The sequence below is a fragment of the Microtus oregoni genome, unplaced genomic scaffold (assembly GCF_018167655.1).
Source record: "Microtus oregoni isolate MIOR12 unplaced genomic scaffold, Mior012 000058F_ref0000040, whole genome shotgun sequence".
Classification (NCBI taxonomy): Eukaryota; Metazoa; Chordata; class Mammalia; order Rodentia; family Cricetidae; genus Microtus; species Microtus oregoni.
In genome coordinates, this window is record NW_024543834.1 from 1239542 (window position 1) to 1255789 (window position 16248).

The 16248-nt window shown below is 47.8% G+C and overlaps 1 protein-coding gene across 2 annotated transcripts in view; it reads right to left on the reverse strand.

Annotated features, from left to right (window-relative positions):
- Positions 1 to 7698: 7698 nt before the first annotated feature.
- LOC121438894 (nucleolar protein 10-like) overlaps positions 7699 to 16248 on the reverse strand; it is an 84874-nt gene continuing 76324 nt past the window's right edge. For both annotated transcript variants that reach the window (XM_041639384.1, XM_041639385.1), the window contains 2 exons: positions 12361 to 12463; positions 7699 to 8435 (listed from right to left, as the gene is read on the reverse strand). In XM_041639384.1, the coding sequence (XP_041495318.1) occupies positions 8316 to 8435; positions 12361 to 12463 (223 nt within the window). In that variant the 3' untranslated portion in view covers positions 7699 to 8315. The remainder of the gene's footprint in view (positions 8436 to 12360; positions 12464 to 16248) is intronic.

Here is a 16248-nt window from a genome sequence, read left to right on the forward strand (position 1 = left end):
CTTTAACCCACAAACCTATGAACACCTGATTTTCGATAAAGGAACTAAAAGTATACAATGGAAAAAAGAGAGCATCTTCAACAAATTGTGCTGGCAAAACTGGATGTCAATCTGTAGAAGAATGAAAATAGATCCATATCTATCACCATGCACAAAACTCAGGTCCAAATGGATTAAAGACCTCAATATCAGTCCGAACACACTGAACCTGATAGAAGAGAAAGTGGGAAGTACTCTACAACACATGGGCACAGGAGACCACTTTCTACGTATAACCCCAGCAGCACAGACACTAAGGGCATCATTGAATAAATGGGACCTCCTGAGACTGAGAAGCTTCTGTAAAGCAAAAGACACTGTCACTAAGACAAAAAGGCAACCCACTTTGCCTTTTTGGTGGGAGAAGATCTTCACCAACCCCGCAACTGACAAAGGTCTGATCTCCAAAATATATAAAGAACTCAAGAAAGTAGACTGTAAAAGGCTAATCAACCCAATTATAAAATGGGGCAATGAGCTGAACAGAGAATTCTCAACAGAACAAGTTCAAATGGCCAAAAGACACTTAAGGTCACGCTCAACTTCCTTAGCAATCAGGGAAATGCAAATCAAGACAACTTTAAGATACCATCTTACACCTGTCAGAATGGCTAAAATCAGAAACACCAATGATAGCCTTTGCTGGAGAGGTTGTGGAGAAAGGGGTACACTCATCCATTGCTGGTGGGAATGCAAACTTGTGCAACCACTTTGGAAATCAGTATGGCAGTTTCTCAGGAAATTCAGGATCAACCTACCCCTGGACCCAGCAATACCACTCTTGGGAATATACCCAAGAGATGCCCTATCATATAACAAAAGTATATGCTCAACTATGTTCATAGCAGCATTGTTTGTAATAGCTAGAACCTGGAAACAACCTAGATGCCCTTCAATGGAAGAATGGATGAAGAAAGTATGAAATATATACATATTAGAGTACTACTCAGCAGTAAAAAACAAGGACTTCTTAAATTTTGCATGCAAATGGACGGAAATAGAAAACATTATCCTGAGTGAGGTAAGCCAGACCCAAAAAGAGGAACATGGGATGTACTCACTCATATTTGGTTTCTAGCCATAAATAAAGGACATTGAGCCTATAATTCATGATCCTAGAGAAGCTAAATAAGAAGGTGAACCCAAAGAAAAGCATATAGGCATCCTCCTGGATATTAACCTTCATCGGGCGATGAAAGGAGACAGAGACCCACATTGGAGCACCAGACTACAACCCCAAGGTCCAAATCAGGAGCAGAAGGAGAGAGAACACGAGCAAGGAACTCAGGGCCATGAGGGGTGCACCCACACACTGAGACAATGGGGATGTTCTTTCGGGAACTCACCAAGGCTAGCTGGACTGGGTCTGAAAAAGCATGGGATAAAACCGGACTCACTGAACATAGTGGACAATGAGGACTGCTGAGAAGTCAAGAACAATGGCACTGGGTTTTGATCCTACTGCACATACTGGCTTTGTAGGAGCCTAGGCTGTTTGGATGTTCACCTTACTAGACCTGGAAAGAGGTGGGAGGTCTTTGGACTCCCCACAGGGCAGGGAACCAGGTCTGCTCTTAGGGCTGATGAGAGAGGGGGAGTTGATTGGGGGAGGGGGAGGGATATGGGAGGCAGTGGTGGGGAAGAGACAGAAATGTTTAATAAATAAATAAATAATAATAAAAGAATTTCACGGAACGACTTTTTTTTTTTTTTGATTTTCGAGACAGGGTTTCTCCGTAGCTTTTGGTTCTTATCCTGGAACTAGCTCTTGTGCACCAGGATGGCCTCGAACTCACAGAGATCCGCATGCCTCTGCCTCCCGAGTGCTTGGATTAAAGGCATGCGTCACCACCGCCCGGCACAGAACGACTTTCCAGCAAATTCTGTTTCTAGTGTCTCTTCCATGCAGCCAGCAACCACCCTGAGCCTGTTAAGAGCTGGGTGCTGTGACCTTACTAATTGAACAGTGTTCATTAAGACTCACCAGGCCAGATGGTGGTGCATGCCTTTAATCCCAGCACTTGAGAGGCAGGGGAAGGCAGTTCTCTGGGTTTCGATGCCATCCTGGTCTACAGAGCGAGTTCCAGGGCAGTCAGACAGCAACACAGAGAAACCCTATCTCAAAAAGAGACTCACTAGGTGCTAGGAGGGGTACTGTGGTCCTTGCCGCACAGAGCACAGAGGTCACCCTCAACAGCAACAGTAGGCATCATCACATGGCAGCTGGTAAGTGGCTGTGAAGCCCCGTCCCCCCTATGACAAAACTCAGCAAGATAAATTTCACTCCTTATTGGGGATTTACAGCTCTGCCTTTGAAACTCAAGATTTTAAAACAAATCCATCGTCATGGTAACCCTCTTAAAACAAGATCCGACCTGGCTGGAGGACCTACAGGGTAATTACAATAGTGCTTTGTATTTAGCTCCACCTTTCTTCTGAGGGCTTTAATGGCCCTCACTCATTAAGCTCCACAAAGTCTCTGAAGTCTTCAGGGGACAGATACTATTAAACCCATTTTACAGACGCACTCACCAAGGAACAGCAGGTTAAGTGGCTGTGCCACTAACTGGCAGCTCAGCTGTGAGCAAGTCCGGACCAGACTGGAGTCTCCCCTTGTTTCCTCTGTTGTCTTCACTAACAGACTCCATGCTGGCATTGGAAAGCCTCCATCATTAAAGGATTACAGTTTCTCACAGCCTGGTCTGAGGATCCCTGACTCTGCCTTCTGTGTACAAACACTGATGGGTGTTAGGAAAAGTCTTAAAAGAAGAGCCTCTCCGCCGACGCAAAACAACTCCAATTAAACCAGATTAGACCAAATTAAAAATGTCCGCGTTTAATAAATGCGGGAGCATGGTAGGGGGAAGACAGTGAGGAAGCACCCGCAAAACCCGAAAACACGTGTTCCTTTTCCGGTGCGAGCCTAAATAGCCTGTGGGAGTGGTCCTGACCCTCCCTGGGGAGGGGTCAGCATTTGGTGGGCTTTCTGGGAGGTGGAGTCCGGCCCAAGGCAACTCCCAGGGGGAGGGGCTGGGGTGACACTTCCAACTCAATATTACATTCCAAACTCTTTGAATATAGGGGTGTTAGAGGGCTGGGGGCTCACCTTCAATCAAACAGTGGGGTGCACAGGGAAAAGGGGGAGCAGGGGCAGTGGCCATAGGAGAATGGGAAGATTTGCAGGGGTGACATGACCTAAGAATACAAAGCATCTCTCATCCTGACGTCCCAGGGGACACAAAGCTGACATCCATCCTAGCTTGGATCCCCTCTGCTGTGCTAGTCACAGTGGCAAACACTCCGCTCCATCCTCCCTGAGCACCATGGCAGGGCTCACTTTTAAGTCTCTGCTGTGGCTCTGGGGTCCCCAGGTCAGCCCCACACCACTCCACAGGGAGTATAAGCTCTAGGGCCTACTTGGATGTCACTCAGCCTTACTCCAGAGTACTTTGCCTGTATCCTTGCAACTCTTCTCTCATCCCATGACAACAGAAGCTGCGTAAGAGCAGGGCCTGTTTAGTCACTTGTGAGGACAGCCAAGGAATCAACACGGCAAACCATGTCTTCTCTGTCCCTGGGCCAATGGCGAAGAGGAAAGAGGAACGGCACTGTGGGACACTGCGCTTTACTTTGAGTACTATGAACTTGAGGGACCAGAAGCCACCATGTCTGGTAGATGGCTCTAGAACATTAAGAAAATATGACAGACACCATATAAGGAGAGAAATGAAGCATAGAGCCTGTCTGCCTTGTGAAAGGGAACTGCAGGGGGTGGGCAGGCCCAGCCAGACTAGAAGGAAAATTCTCAGAAAGAGGCAACCATTGATCTGGCAATACTTGGCAAGACCGGAGGGACACGATGGGGCTCCAATAGAGGGATGGTGGCCACTGGGGGTGAAGGTACAGAGGCAGGAGTGGGGTCTGGGGAGGAGAGCTTCCAAGGTTACACTCACACTGCAGAACTCAGGAGGGGCTAGGGGAAGAGAAGGCTGTGGGCCTGGGGTCAGCCAGTGTGAGCAGAAACCGGGTGCGAGCATGGGAGGAGGGGGAAGAGGTGCAGACAGGGAAATCCAACTGAGTAGGGGTTCTGATCAGCTGGACTTGAAAACCCCTCTAACCCCGAGCCTGGGATTCATCTCTGTCCTCTACCTAAGAGAAGTCCTCTACCTAAGAGAAGTCCTCTACCTAAGAGAAGTGCAAGGCTACTTGAAGAATATGGCTGGACTCATTCCCATCTGACGGCTGTGAAGTTGGGGTTGGGCTGGGAGCAAGGACTGTCAGAGAATAGTAACTTCCTCTTCTGTACGTGTGTGTGTGTGTGTGTGTGTGTGTGTGTGTGTGTGTGTGTGAGCCCAGGAGCACAGCAGGCCTCTGCCTTCCTGCTACTCCCACTTGAGGCTACCATGCCTCTCGGAAGCCCCCCACTAACTGTGCTGGTGGCACCTTCTCAACTGAGGTTCCTGCTTCGAAGATGACTCTAGTTTGTGGCTAGCTGACACGAAACTGGCCAGCACGCCATCTCTTTATAGCCACCGTGAACCGATTTCTCTAATGTCATGCTTTCTCCTTTCAAGATCTTTTTTATTATAACATTTATTTATTTGGGTGTGTGTGCACACATGTACGGTGGACATCTTGTGTGAGTCAACTCTCTCCTATCACGTGGGTTTCAGAGACTGAACTCGAAGTTGCCAGGCTTGCGAGTAAGCACCTTGGTCTCCTGTGGTGTCTCACCCGCCAGGGGCACCAACCCACGGCCCCACTCTCTGCATGTGTGCCCTCAGGCCAGAAGAGGGCGCCACATCTCATTGCAGATGGTTGTGAGCCACCATGTGGTTGCTGGGAATTGAACTCAGTACCTTTGGAAGAGCAGCCAGGGCTCTTAACCTCTGAGCCATCTCTCCAGCCCCCCACTGCCACACTCTCACCTGAAAGAAAATGCCTTTTCTGTTCCTTTTTATTCCAGCTCTCCCAGGGGTTACTGACAAGTTTCCTTTCCCCCTTCTTCCTCTCATCTTTTTAGCATCCTACCCCCTCTGAGACAGCTCAGGCGGGAAGTTCCTCAGGCACAGAGTGTAACTTCTGACATTACATATGCTGTTTAATCTTCCGTTCTCATTCAACGCAGTCATTCATAACAGGGCATGGAAGTGCAGGGGTCCCCCATCTGGTATTCTTGCTGTAGCCACTCCAGGTTTAACTAGAATGTGATCTCCTTGAGGGATAATCCCATGGGAAATAACCCAGTTCTGTTCTGAGAACCCAAGGTCAAGATGCCCAGCTAAGTTGTCTTAACCTCTGTCACACTGCCTACCGGGCAGACCTCCCTCTCTGGGTGCTCATAGTAACTTCTGCTGCTAAACTGCTTGTTTGTATAAAGTTTTCCTCTGCAGCTGCCAAGCAAGATACCAGGATGTGGTTTTGCCTTTAAAAAACAAAAACAAACAAACAAAAAACAAATCCTTACCCTAAAGTGTTATCCTTGGGTCCCGAATACCTGTGTATGGCTGGAATAAAGACTTTCAATCGGCTACAGACTATATCGGAGTGGTCTTCTCTGGTGGGTACCCCATAACATCTTAACATTGTTTGAGAGGTTAGATATACAGCCTAAAGCATACTGATAAAAACATCTTCCAATGTTGGAACAGGAGCCAACATTGGACAAGTAAACCTCCTAGAACGTTCATGGTGAGCAGATGCATGCTGCTGTTATCTGTTGCCTCAAAGCAGAAAGGCAGTGGAAGTCACCAGCTAGGACATTCATGTATGTACTTGACATTTTCCATAGTAAGGTTTTAATTGGTTATTTATGTGTGTGTGTGTGTGTGTGTGTGTGTGTGTGTGTGTGTGTGTTCATGCACGCATGCGCAGAGGAATCTGGCTGGTGCCTCTACCCACTGGGCGCCTCTGTGGCCCCACAGGAAAGTTTTAAAAATGTATTGTATATGGAGTATCATTTGTCATCTTGGCTTTGGGGGGTGACAATTTAAACAGGGAAGAATTAAACAGCCAGGGAGAAAGTAACCCGAGAGGTCTGGCCAGGCTTCTGAGCTGAGGGAACGGAATGTGAGGCTGAGAGAATGCCTGGAACGCCTTAGGAGGAGGAAGGTCAGTGTGGGGGCCGCAAACAAGGGTCCTTCAGGGACTCAGCTTGTTAGGAATGAGAAGTGAGCCCTGGGGACTCTGAGAAGGGCAGGATGATCTGAACTAGCCTTTCTAGATGCCCTTCTTAGTCTCTGGGCCTGGACCTGCACTCTCTGCAAGCTGCCATGTCAGTATGGCCTCCTGGTCACGCAGCCCTGAGCATGCCTCCTTCTCTCCAAAGACTACGTGTATCAGAGCTGTGACTGGGATCTGGAGCAGTAGAGGAACTGTCCCCATGCCCTGGAGCCCGGCTTTGGAGCTGCACTTCTCACACCTGCTCCTAAGCGCTCAGGGAAACAAGTGCTGGCAAGGCTGGGAGGGCCAAAGCCGTGTCCTTTGGCTGTAACCAACAAGTAGGTTGGGGTTTGAAATCTGAAATGTCCTCCTCAAGGCCCCTGACCCTCCAGACAGCAGTGCTATCTTGGAGAATGGGTGCTTTTGGAGGTGGGGACTAGCTGGCAGAACAGTCCCAGGTTCTTAGGCAAGACCTTTAAGGCCACGGCCTGGCCCGGAGTCCATTTCCTGGCCTGCAGTGCTGTCCACAGCCTCCACACACGCCACCACCCCCAGAAAGCAAGAGCAAAGATGAACCATCCTCTAAGCTGTCCACACTGAGTACTTTGGCGATGCTGTATCAAAGCAACTACAAACACAGAAAATGGCAGAGTGGGGTGCACAGCATGCCCAACAAACTTCAAGGCAGGGAGGGAGGGGTCTGCTTAAGGAGTGAACAGGAAGGCAGGAAGGGGTGTGGTGGGGGGCAGGGTGGATTCATGCACCACCAGTCAGTAAATTCTCCAGTAGACATCACAGGCTGAAGAGACAAGGGGCCACACTGAAAGAGGGAGACAATGTGATCATGTCCACAACACTGATGGGGTGGTTGTATGCTGTGATTACCATTAATTAATAAAGAAAACTGGCTTGGCCTGATAGGGTAGAATAGAGATAGGTGGGGAAAACCAAACTGAATGCTGGGAGGAAAAAGGTGGAGTCAGGAGAAGCCATGGAGCCTTTGCTAGAGACAGACATGCCAAAACTTTGCTGGTAGGGCATGACCTCGTGGTGATGCACAGATTAATGGAGATGGGTTAAATTAAGATGTAAGAGTTAGTCAGAAATATGCTTAAGCTATTGGCCAAACAGTATTGCAAATAATATAGTTTCTGTGTGATTATTTCTGGGGTCTGGGCGACCAGGAAACAAACAAGTGGCCTCCTTACAACAGGGTGGGGTGTTCTGAGGCCAAGACCTTTCCACCACACCATCAGACTATGCTAACTAATGTGTCCCACCGTGTAGACCTGACACAGGTATAGTTCCCAGTTAACTTGTACACACAAGAAACTCCAAACTATGGAAGCTGAAGTGAATTTTTAAATTTCCCCCAGTCCTCAAGGAAGTCGTCCAAATGAAAGCATCTCCTCTTAAAAGCATCTGCTTGTCTCAAGCAGTACCTCGTTAGGAAATGACTACGGGATTTGGTGACAAGTTAAAACAAACAGCCAGTAACATCGATGTATTATTTATTATCATTAATTTATACTCTTGATATAAAAATAGCTTTAAAAGTATACCAGAGGAATACAAAAGCCAGCAAGTAAATCTGCCAACATAAACTCATGGACATAAACAGGGTCAACCAGACGACACCACGTAAATAGGAGTGGGAGTTCCGTGTGACTCGGTCCTGGGGGGCGGGGAAGACACTGTGGACAAGGACAGTCTAGCTGGGCAGTGGTGGCGCACTCAGAATGCACCAGCAGGCGGATCTCTGTGAGTTTGAGGCCAGCCTGGTCTACAGAACAAGTTCCAGAACAGCTAGAGCTATAGAGAAAAACCCTGTCTTGAAAAACCAAACCAAACCCAAACAAAAAAGACTTTCCTACAAGATAATTGTAATGATAAAAATAATAACCTCTTGTTTTTATCAGAGAAACTTTTCATTTCATGTAGACCTTTCCAATATTAGAAATGATGCCTGCTTTAGAAAAAGCACCCAGCATCTGGAACTGCTCAGGCCAGGTCAGACCATCATCACCATGCACGTTCATCTACACGGAGGTTTAACTACCGCGTTCGCTCGCCTGTGTGTGATGTCCTAGTCACACACAGGCAGACTTCCCTGGTCAGTGAAAGGGCCGGCCTCTTCTGGGTCTGGAGTGCAGGTGACCAGCAGACCTCCGCAGCTTTTTCCTCTCCTGGCGATGCAGTTTCTCTGCCTCCTGTTGCTTCTTTTGCTGTTCGGACTAAAAGAAAGTGGGGTGAGTAGAAGAAAAGAAAAGAAAAGAACAAAAAAAGAAAAGAGAAAAGGCCAGGGGTCACCTGGAAACCTTTGGGATGCAGCAAAGGGCTGCATGGAGCCCTGGGACCAATGCCGTGCAGCTCAGCACCAAGTGCTGGCTGCTGGGGGTAGTGGACGGACAAAGCCCAATTTCCACTGTCGAAAGGAGACATTCTGAATCCATGGGCAAGAGGAGAAACACCCATATACCAGCCCAAGCACACAGTAGGAGACCGCTGGATGCTCTATGATGCCAGCGAACCCAAGCTCATTCAGCTTGCACAGCAGAACTGTGACTTCATTCACACAGACTTAAAATCAAATAGAAAAATTTTATCAAAATGTGTTATGACACAAAACTGACTAATTTACTTCTTAGGACTAGCTCCAAAGCTTTTGGGTGAGTGCTGAGGAGGGAGCACAGATTAATCCAGCCTCCCTGCAAAGAACAGACTTGCTCTTCTTAATCCTTGCCAGACTTGGCAGATGGCTCCAGGTTCACAGCTCCGGGAAGCACCAGGCCCATGGAGGGGATGGTTTGCACGTGAGTTCTCTACCTTCATCTGCCTACTTGAGAGGCAGGATTGCTCCCAGGCACACTTGCTCCCCAGCAGCACCCCTACTCCCAGCAGCAGGTCAGCTGGACAGAGGAGCGGATCCGTGCTAGAGGGAGTGGTGGAGGGAGTCTGCTGGGTGGCTGCACAGGGCAAGGCCTGGCCTCACAGACCCCAGCGCCTGCTGCACTGGGAACTTTCATAATCAGTGTCTCCCTCTTTAGTTTAAACAGTGGGTGTGGGAAGGTGAGGGAAGGGAAGCAACTGATGATACCAGAGAGAGCCATTTCCACATCTTCGGAGCTCTCTGTCTGGGTCTCTGAACATCACGCCAGGACTGTTTTTGAAAATCAGTATCTCCTGTGCATTCTCAGAGTAAGCCATACCCGCATTCTCTCCAGTTTAGCAGGGAAGCAGCCCAGTGCTCTACCTGAGGCTCCCTTCCTCACTGAATGGGAGTGGGGAATGGTGAGGCAACCACATCCTCCTGGTTCACTCCTCTGGTCATGGCTGGCATGCATTTTTTAAAAATAAAAACAGTACGTCAGGTGGCTGAGGTGGTTCAGTAGGTAAAGGTGCTCGCCACCAAGCCTGAAGACCTGAGTTCGATCCCCTTGACCCACGTGGGGGATGAGAGAACTGATTATACATGTTGCTCTCTGACCTCAACATGCATGACATGGTGTGTGCACACGCGCACACAGACACACACAAATATATAAAAAGTGTATGTCAGCATGGGCCTCTGCTTCCTGAAACACGGATTAGATGCCTTGCCACAGGTGCACAGACACCTCTCCCTCCTCCTGGAGCACTTACTTTGGGCTAATTCTGTAAGTGTTTCATTTACCCTGCCCATATCCTTGGCAGAAAGAACTGCAGGGAGACTTTAGAACCTGGGGGCTGCACTTGCCCTGCAGACCAAACTGCAACATTGAGACCCTAGCAGAGTTGACACAGCTATTTGATTATGACGAACAAGGTTCTGGGTTTGTTCTGGTGAGAATTTGGAGGCGGGGGCAGAAGAGGGGGAAAACATTTTGCAGTTATGTATTAACAAGTCTCCCTAAAAAGCGTTCCCAGCACCGAGACAGTGTCTACGGAGCCTGCACTAGCCTCAGACTCATCTTCTTGCCTCAGGCCCCAGGTGCCTGGACTAGGGTTACAGACATGCACTACCATGCCTGGCTTATAAAATTCATTTCTTTAGATACTGTTGGAAAATGATACGCAGAGTCCAGAAGGGCAGGATGCTGGGAGCTGTGAGGGGAGGGCCCTCTGGAGTCTCTCTGGAAGTGTTAGCCTGCTGTTACAGCTCAGCAGGAGGAGCTGGGCAGAGGCCGCTATTGTCTGCAGACAAAGCTTCCCGCACACAGAGGTCTATCATTAGCCTCCTTCCCCAAGGCTGCGCCAGAGACCATGCCACTGTGTCACCCACTCATCAGGCTTTATGGAGCAATTAGCTCTTTTCCAAGTCAGCTTTTCCTGTCTCCTAGTTCCTGCCCTGACTACCCTGTTGTAGCCCAGAGCCTCACGGAGAAGGGGTGAGAACACACGCAGAGCGCTAGTGCACACAGCCTCCTTGTGAATTCTACTGACATTGCAGAAAGGGTCTAGATGTACCGGACAACTCCATGATTTTGTTTTAGTGTACCACATATAATAAACAGAATAGAAAGAAACTTCTATAAACAAATACAGATTCTCTATATAACACTGATATACTTAATAATTAAGAGCATGCCAATCAAGTAATAAAACACACAAATCAAACACTAGTTGATGTAGTATATTCTCCCAAATAGTTTCAAAGCATCCATTTGATTCTGAGGTCACTTCAAGCAATTTTTAGGGTATCTTTTCATCTTTTCATTTTACTGCAAATTTATGAAGTGATATTCAACATGGTATCTACTGACTTAAAAGTTCAGTGTGGTGTGGTGTTGGGTGGTGTGGTGTGGGAAATACTGCATCCTCTCACTGCCTATGGCCAGGGCCTCTGGACCAGCGTTCTTCCACTATGCTATCTTCCCCCACTCTGAGATGCCAGGTTACAGACTTAGCGAACATCCTAGAAAGCACTGGGGATGCGGTTCTGCTGTAGTGTGGTCTAGCATGTGCATGGACCTGGAGGACCAACACTAAGCACCAAAACATGAAAATGGAAAGAAAAGACAGTGAGGGAATAGCATGACTGTGCATGCCCTTTTCTGTCTGTGTTTTCCAACTTCACTCAAAGAATTAACCAGATAACCCCGCTCGTGGGCTCAGGGGTGCTTCTTGTCTCCCCCTGGCTCAGGGCTACGCATCGCTATGGGGAAGGAACAAGGGCAGCGCTGCCCTGCAATCAGCAGCATAGAGCCCCACAAAGAGAAACTGCAGGTCTGTGTCTAGAGCAGATCCTGCTGGCAGAGGGGAGACACAGTTGCCGCTTATAGAACAGATGATAAGCTACAATAAGCCTTGTTAACATGTACAGAGTAGAGATGATAAGCTAGCAATAAGCCTTGTTAACACAAGTCAAACTGCTCATTTGGTTTTAGAAAAAAACTAACATATCAAGTAGTTTTAGCTTTAACAGTCTGGTAAACTACAGACTGACAGTTTCAGGAAGCTGCAAAAACGCACTGCTAGAGCGTGCTCCTGTGAAGCAGCTTCTCCTTTGACAGTGCTAAAAGTTAAACAAGTGCACACTTAACAAAAAAACAGGGCATGTAATTTTACGGAATGTGAGTGGCACGCCGGGTCAGCAAAGGAGCCATGGGTGGTGCTGTGGTCGCCCTTGCAGTCACTCTTTCTACTGGGCAACTTTGTTGAGGGGACTGACTGGGAATGAGATAATGACTTAGTCGAGAAATTAGCTGATGGTAGATACTGAAGAGACTTAGCCCTCCCACAATGTGCAAGAGGCATTATCACGACACCTCGTTTAAGAACCGCATCTTCAAGACAACTGGTAACACACTGCCACTGGCTGAGAAAGTCCCCTGGGAAATGGCTGTATTTCAGCAAGCCCGAAGGGATCACCTGAGGCATCACAGCTGGTTATTTCCTAGTCCTTTCCAGGTAAGTACTGGGTGTGTTCATCCCCTTCCTCAGCCGGGGGGGCCACAAAGACCCAGAGAACAGCAGGTCACAGCAGGACCCTCCAGCATGAGGCCCACCTTTGCCCGTAGCACTAAAACTCCCAGCCACTCTTCCTCGGCTACAGGAAATCACTGGGGTAGGGAACAGGTCTTCCTCAGTGGGAGAAGCTTGGGAATGTGTTCCCGAAGCCAGACACATACCCACGGCTTTCCTGTGTGAATTAAAAAATAACATCAGGAAACAACGTACCCTCTTGAGTGTAAACGTCAGCTGCTTGCTGCCAACAGTGGTGTCAGATACAGTCAACGTCCCATGTTTTGCTTCGAGTTTCAAACGATCTTCAAGAGTTTTGCTGTAGGAGAGTGAAAAGAATGGCACGTTAACTAACATGCTTTGATTTATTACTTGGAACAAGGTTGAATCAGGACTGAAGGAGTGAAGAAAAGTCGTCTGTGCACACGGTAAACAGGAACACTGCCCGGCAGAGCCCAGAGGAGTGGGCCGTCCTCAGACTGTCACCCTCCATAAGCACACACTAAAGCAAGAAACGGCAGAAACACCCGCTAATCTGCTACTCAAGGGCTAGAGCTCCACGGCTGCACGTATTTTACTGGATTATATTTCTGAAACTAAAGCACAGGAGCGATGTTTCTGGCGCATGGTGTCCTGCGATGGTCTGCAGGGACGGTGATTCTAAATCACTGTAAACCAGCGGGGTGGCTGGACATATGGCCCTTGGTCACTGTCTACAAAACACTGCCTACAAACAGTTCTCAGTCACAGAGGGTTGCTGTAACACGTCTGCTGCTCTTCCCTCAGCTTCAAGCAGTCCCCATCTTTCACATGGACAACTTGAACACAAATCCACCTGTTCATACTGTCTAGGAACAGAAACAACTGGCACTTCGGGGAAATTCCTTTTTTTGGTTTTTCGAGACAGGGTTTCTCCATTTAACAGCCCTGGCTGTCTTGAAATACTTGGGATAAAGTCTACCTGATTTCTTTTCACTGAGAATGTCAGCTAGGATCTTAAGGTTTAAGGTTTTTTGTTTTTTTGTTTGTTTGTTTGTTTTGTTTTTTTTCGAGACAGGGTTTCTCTGTGGCTTTGGAGCCTGTCCTGGAACTAGCTCTGTAGACCAGGCTGGTCTCGAACTCACAGAGATCCGCCTGCCTCTGCCTCCCGAGTGCTGGGATTAAAGGCGTGCGCCACCACCGCCCAGCAGGATCTTAAGGTTTTGATACATTTTATTCCAGAGTTAAATCTCAATTCACTTCTTGATTGGGTTTTCTAAACTGTTCTAGTCTCTTTTTACAATGGGAATCTCTATAACCATTGGCTGATCTGTAATTAAATTTCTTCTAAATCTTCTAAAAATCCTTCATGTGATCTCCAGTGCTGGTGTGAGTGAGTGTGTGTGTGTGTGTGCGCGCGCGTGCACCCATATTGAGACTTTTATTTGACAGTCCAAGCTAGCTTTGAAAACTAAGCAATCTGGCCTCAGTCTCTCTAGTTTTGGGGTTACAGGCATGCACCACCATGCCCCACTCTCCAGGACCAATATTACACTCAAATTCTGCAGCAGCAATGACATGTAAAACTTACCTGCAAACTACTGGAATGGTCTATCATAAACCCCCAAACTTGTTTTAGAGAGAGAAAACCCAGACACAAGTCATGCAGTTCACTGACCGCTTCAGTACACACTCACCCCTCTGAGGAGAGCAGGAGAGCACAGCACAGAAGAGGGAACCAGAAGGGAAGAAAACAGTTTCCTTTGTATTCTATTTCCTCCTCCTCAAAACAAGCTAGGGCACAAGACAAAACCTTCCCTGCTCGAGGACCCCCACCCACGGACCTCTAAGTTAGAGCTGATACTGAAATCTCGACAAAAAGAGAAGGCGACTGACTGTGAGCCGCCCTCTCCACCCTGGATGAGCTCTGTGGCTGATTTCGGGTGGGAACCCTGCTCCTGAGGGAGCTGCTACACGGTGATGTTCCTGTGAGACTTTGAAGCTGGCGTTTGATGTCCACGCCATGAGAAACTGCTCTCACTTTATAACTGGGGTAAGGGGCTAAGCGCGCTGGCGTTACCGTCTGAAACCTGAGTGGTTAGCAGAGAATGGCGCTCTTTCCTAGGCGATAGTGCTATTCAGAAGCACTTTTAAAGCACTCTTCATCTTCAAAGCTCTTCACAGACTAACTAATTAATCCTTTCAACAATCCTGAGACACAAGTGTTTATCCTTTATAGATGGCAAAAGGGAGGCAGATGCTAAATGACTTGCCCCGGGCCATATGTGGATCCAGTCTAAAGCTGGGGTTCCAGGGGAGGGTTCTGCGTTTCAGGTGTGTGTCTGACCACACTTACACACACACCTCTGCAGGAGACATGTCCATCAAGTGTTCTCAGTGACACGCTTCCCCAGGACAGACTTGAAGAAATGAAAATCTAGTTTTAATTTTTTAAGTAACTCAAGTGAGGTGCAAGCTGCCTGCAGTGTGGCATGCTGTCCACCTGGGCAGGCTCCTCGACCCGCTCACAGCTGCTCTCTTAACAGCTCCGCATGGTGAGCTTCAAAGCCACCAGGAACTCCCAACAACTGTGGAGCCACAGAGACAAAGTGGGCCACAGAACACCTTAATTTGGGAAGTAAAAAGACTCTTCAAGTCAATTGTGGGAAATTACTACTCTTTTAAGAATGCCCCAACTTCCTCCACGCTAGGGCACATAACTGCTTTTCTCCCAATGTTCTCTCCTGTGCCTGTAAAAACTTGTTCTGTCTAGGCTGCTTGGAGAGGCAAGCTGGGTTTTAGGACGAGCCATGGCAGAAGATCAGAGACAGCTGAGGATGGTTGTAGACTTCTACATTAAAGCAAGCTTGACTTCCCTCCCTTTGAACGTCAGCTTGCTGAGCATGGCTGCCACCCAGCAGGTCAGTGTCTGCTGCTGGAGTGTGACGGGTCACAGACTATGAAGGACAGACACAGCTGCAGAACACCTGGGACAGGATGTAGAGAAACACACAGGTAGGGGAGGGACTGACTTCCTTTTTGACCTCAGGCCCTCCTTGTCTCTCCCCACCCCGGGTTTCAGGTCTGGGGTGTGTGTGGGGGTGGTGGTGGTGATGATACACAACACTTGCTATTTGGTACAACTGTGTATTTCAGAAAAAAATGTAAGCAGGACAAGTTAAGAAAAACCACGATGACTGAAGCCGAACTACCCAGCTACCCAGGGTAGCACACAGAGGCCTCTCAGGGAAGAGCCTAAATGATTAGTAAGGATACCTTAATATTAAAAAAGAAAAATGGGCATAAACTACAAGGGAAAAATCAAATGAGAGTATTTATTAGCTGCCCCAGGAAAGGAGAATGACTTACTTCTCTGAGGTTTAAATACACACATATACTTTATAATTTCTTTAATTACAACATTTAATTAAAAATCACTCCTCGACCAGGTTTTTAAAAGTCCCTCTGCAGGGCTGGCAAGCCAAAGAACAGAAGGCAATAGAGAGGAGTGTTCCTCCGCACACGCACAGAATGGAGAGGAGTGTTCCTCCGCACAGAATGCAGTTACACGGCAAATGGAAGCCAAACATATAGAGCACTTTAGTATTTTAAAATTTTAATTTTAGGTATTCCTAAATAACTAACTTTGGGGGCTCAGAGGTTAAGAGCATTTTCTGTTCTTGCAGAGGACCGGGTCTGATTCCCAGCACCACCCACATTGGCAGCTCACAGCTACCTAAAACTCTAGTTCCAGGGGACCTTGTAGCTCCCACAGTTATCTGCACATAAATTCACACAAACACACAAACATGCACAATAAAAAGTCAATCTATTAAATAACTGAAAAATCTCTGCCTTTCCAAAAAGGCTATAAACTCTCAATATTTCTAGCTTGCAAACGGCGCTTCGAAGACTCCAAGGAGGGAATCAATTCGAGCAGCTAAAAATGTGACGCCTCACCTCTCAGCACACGCAACGGTTGCTGCAGATATGGGGAAGCAGCCACTCTGCTGAGGACAGCCTGACAGTGTCTGTATCACAAACAGCTTTTGATCCAGCATGTGCCACTGAGACATTCTGAAGAAATGCCTGTGCATGAGTATATTCATAGCCATGAAAACCGGA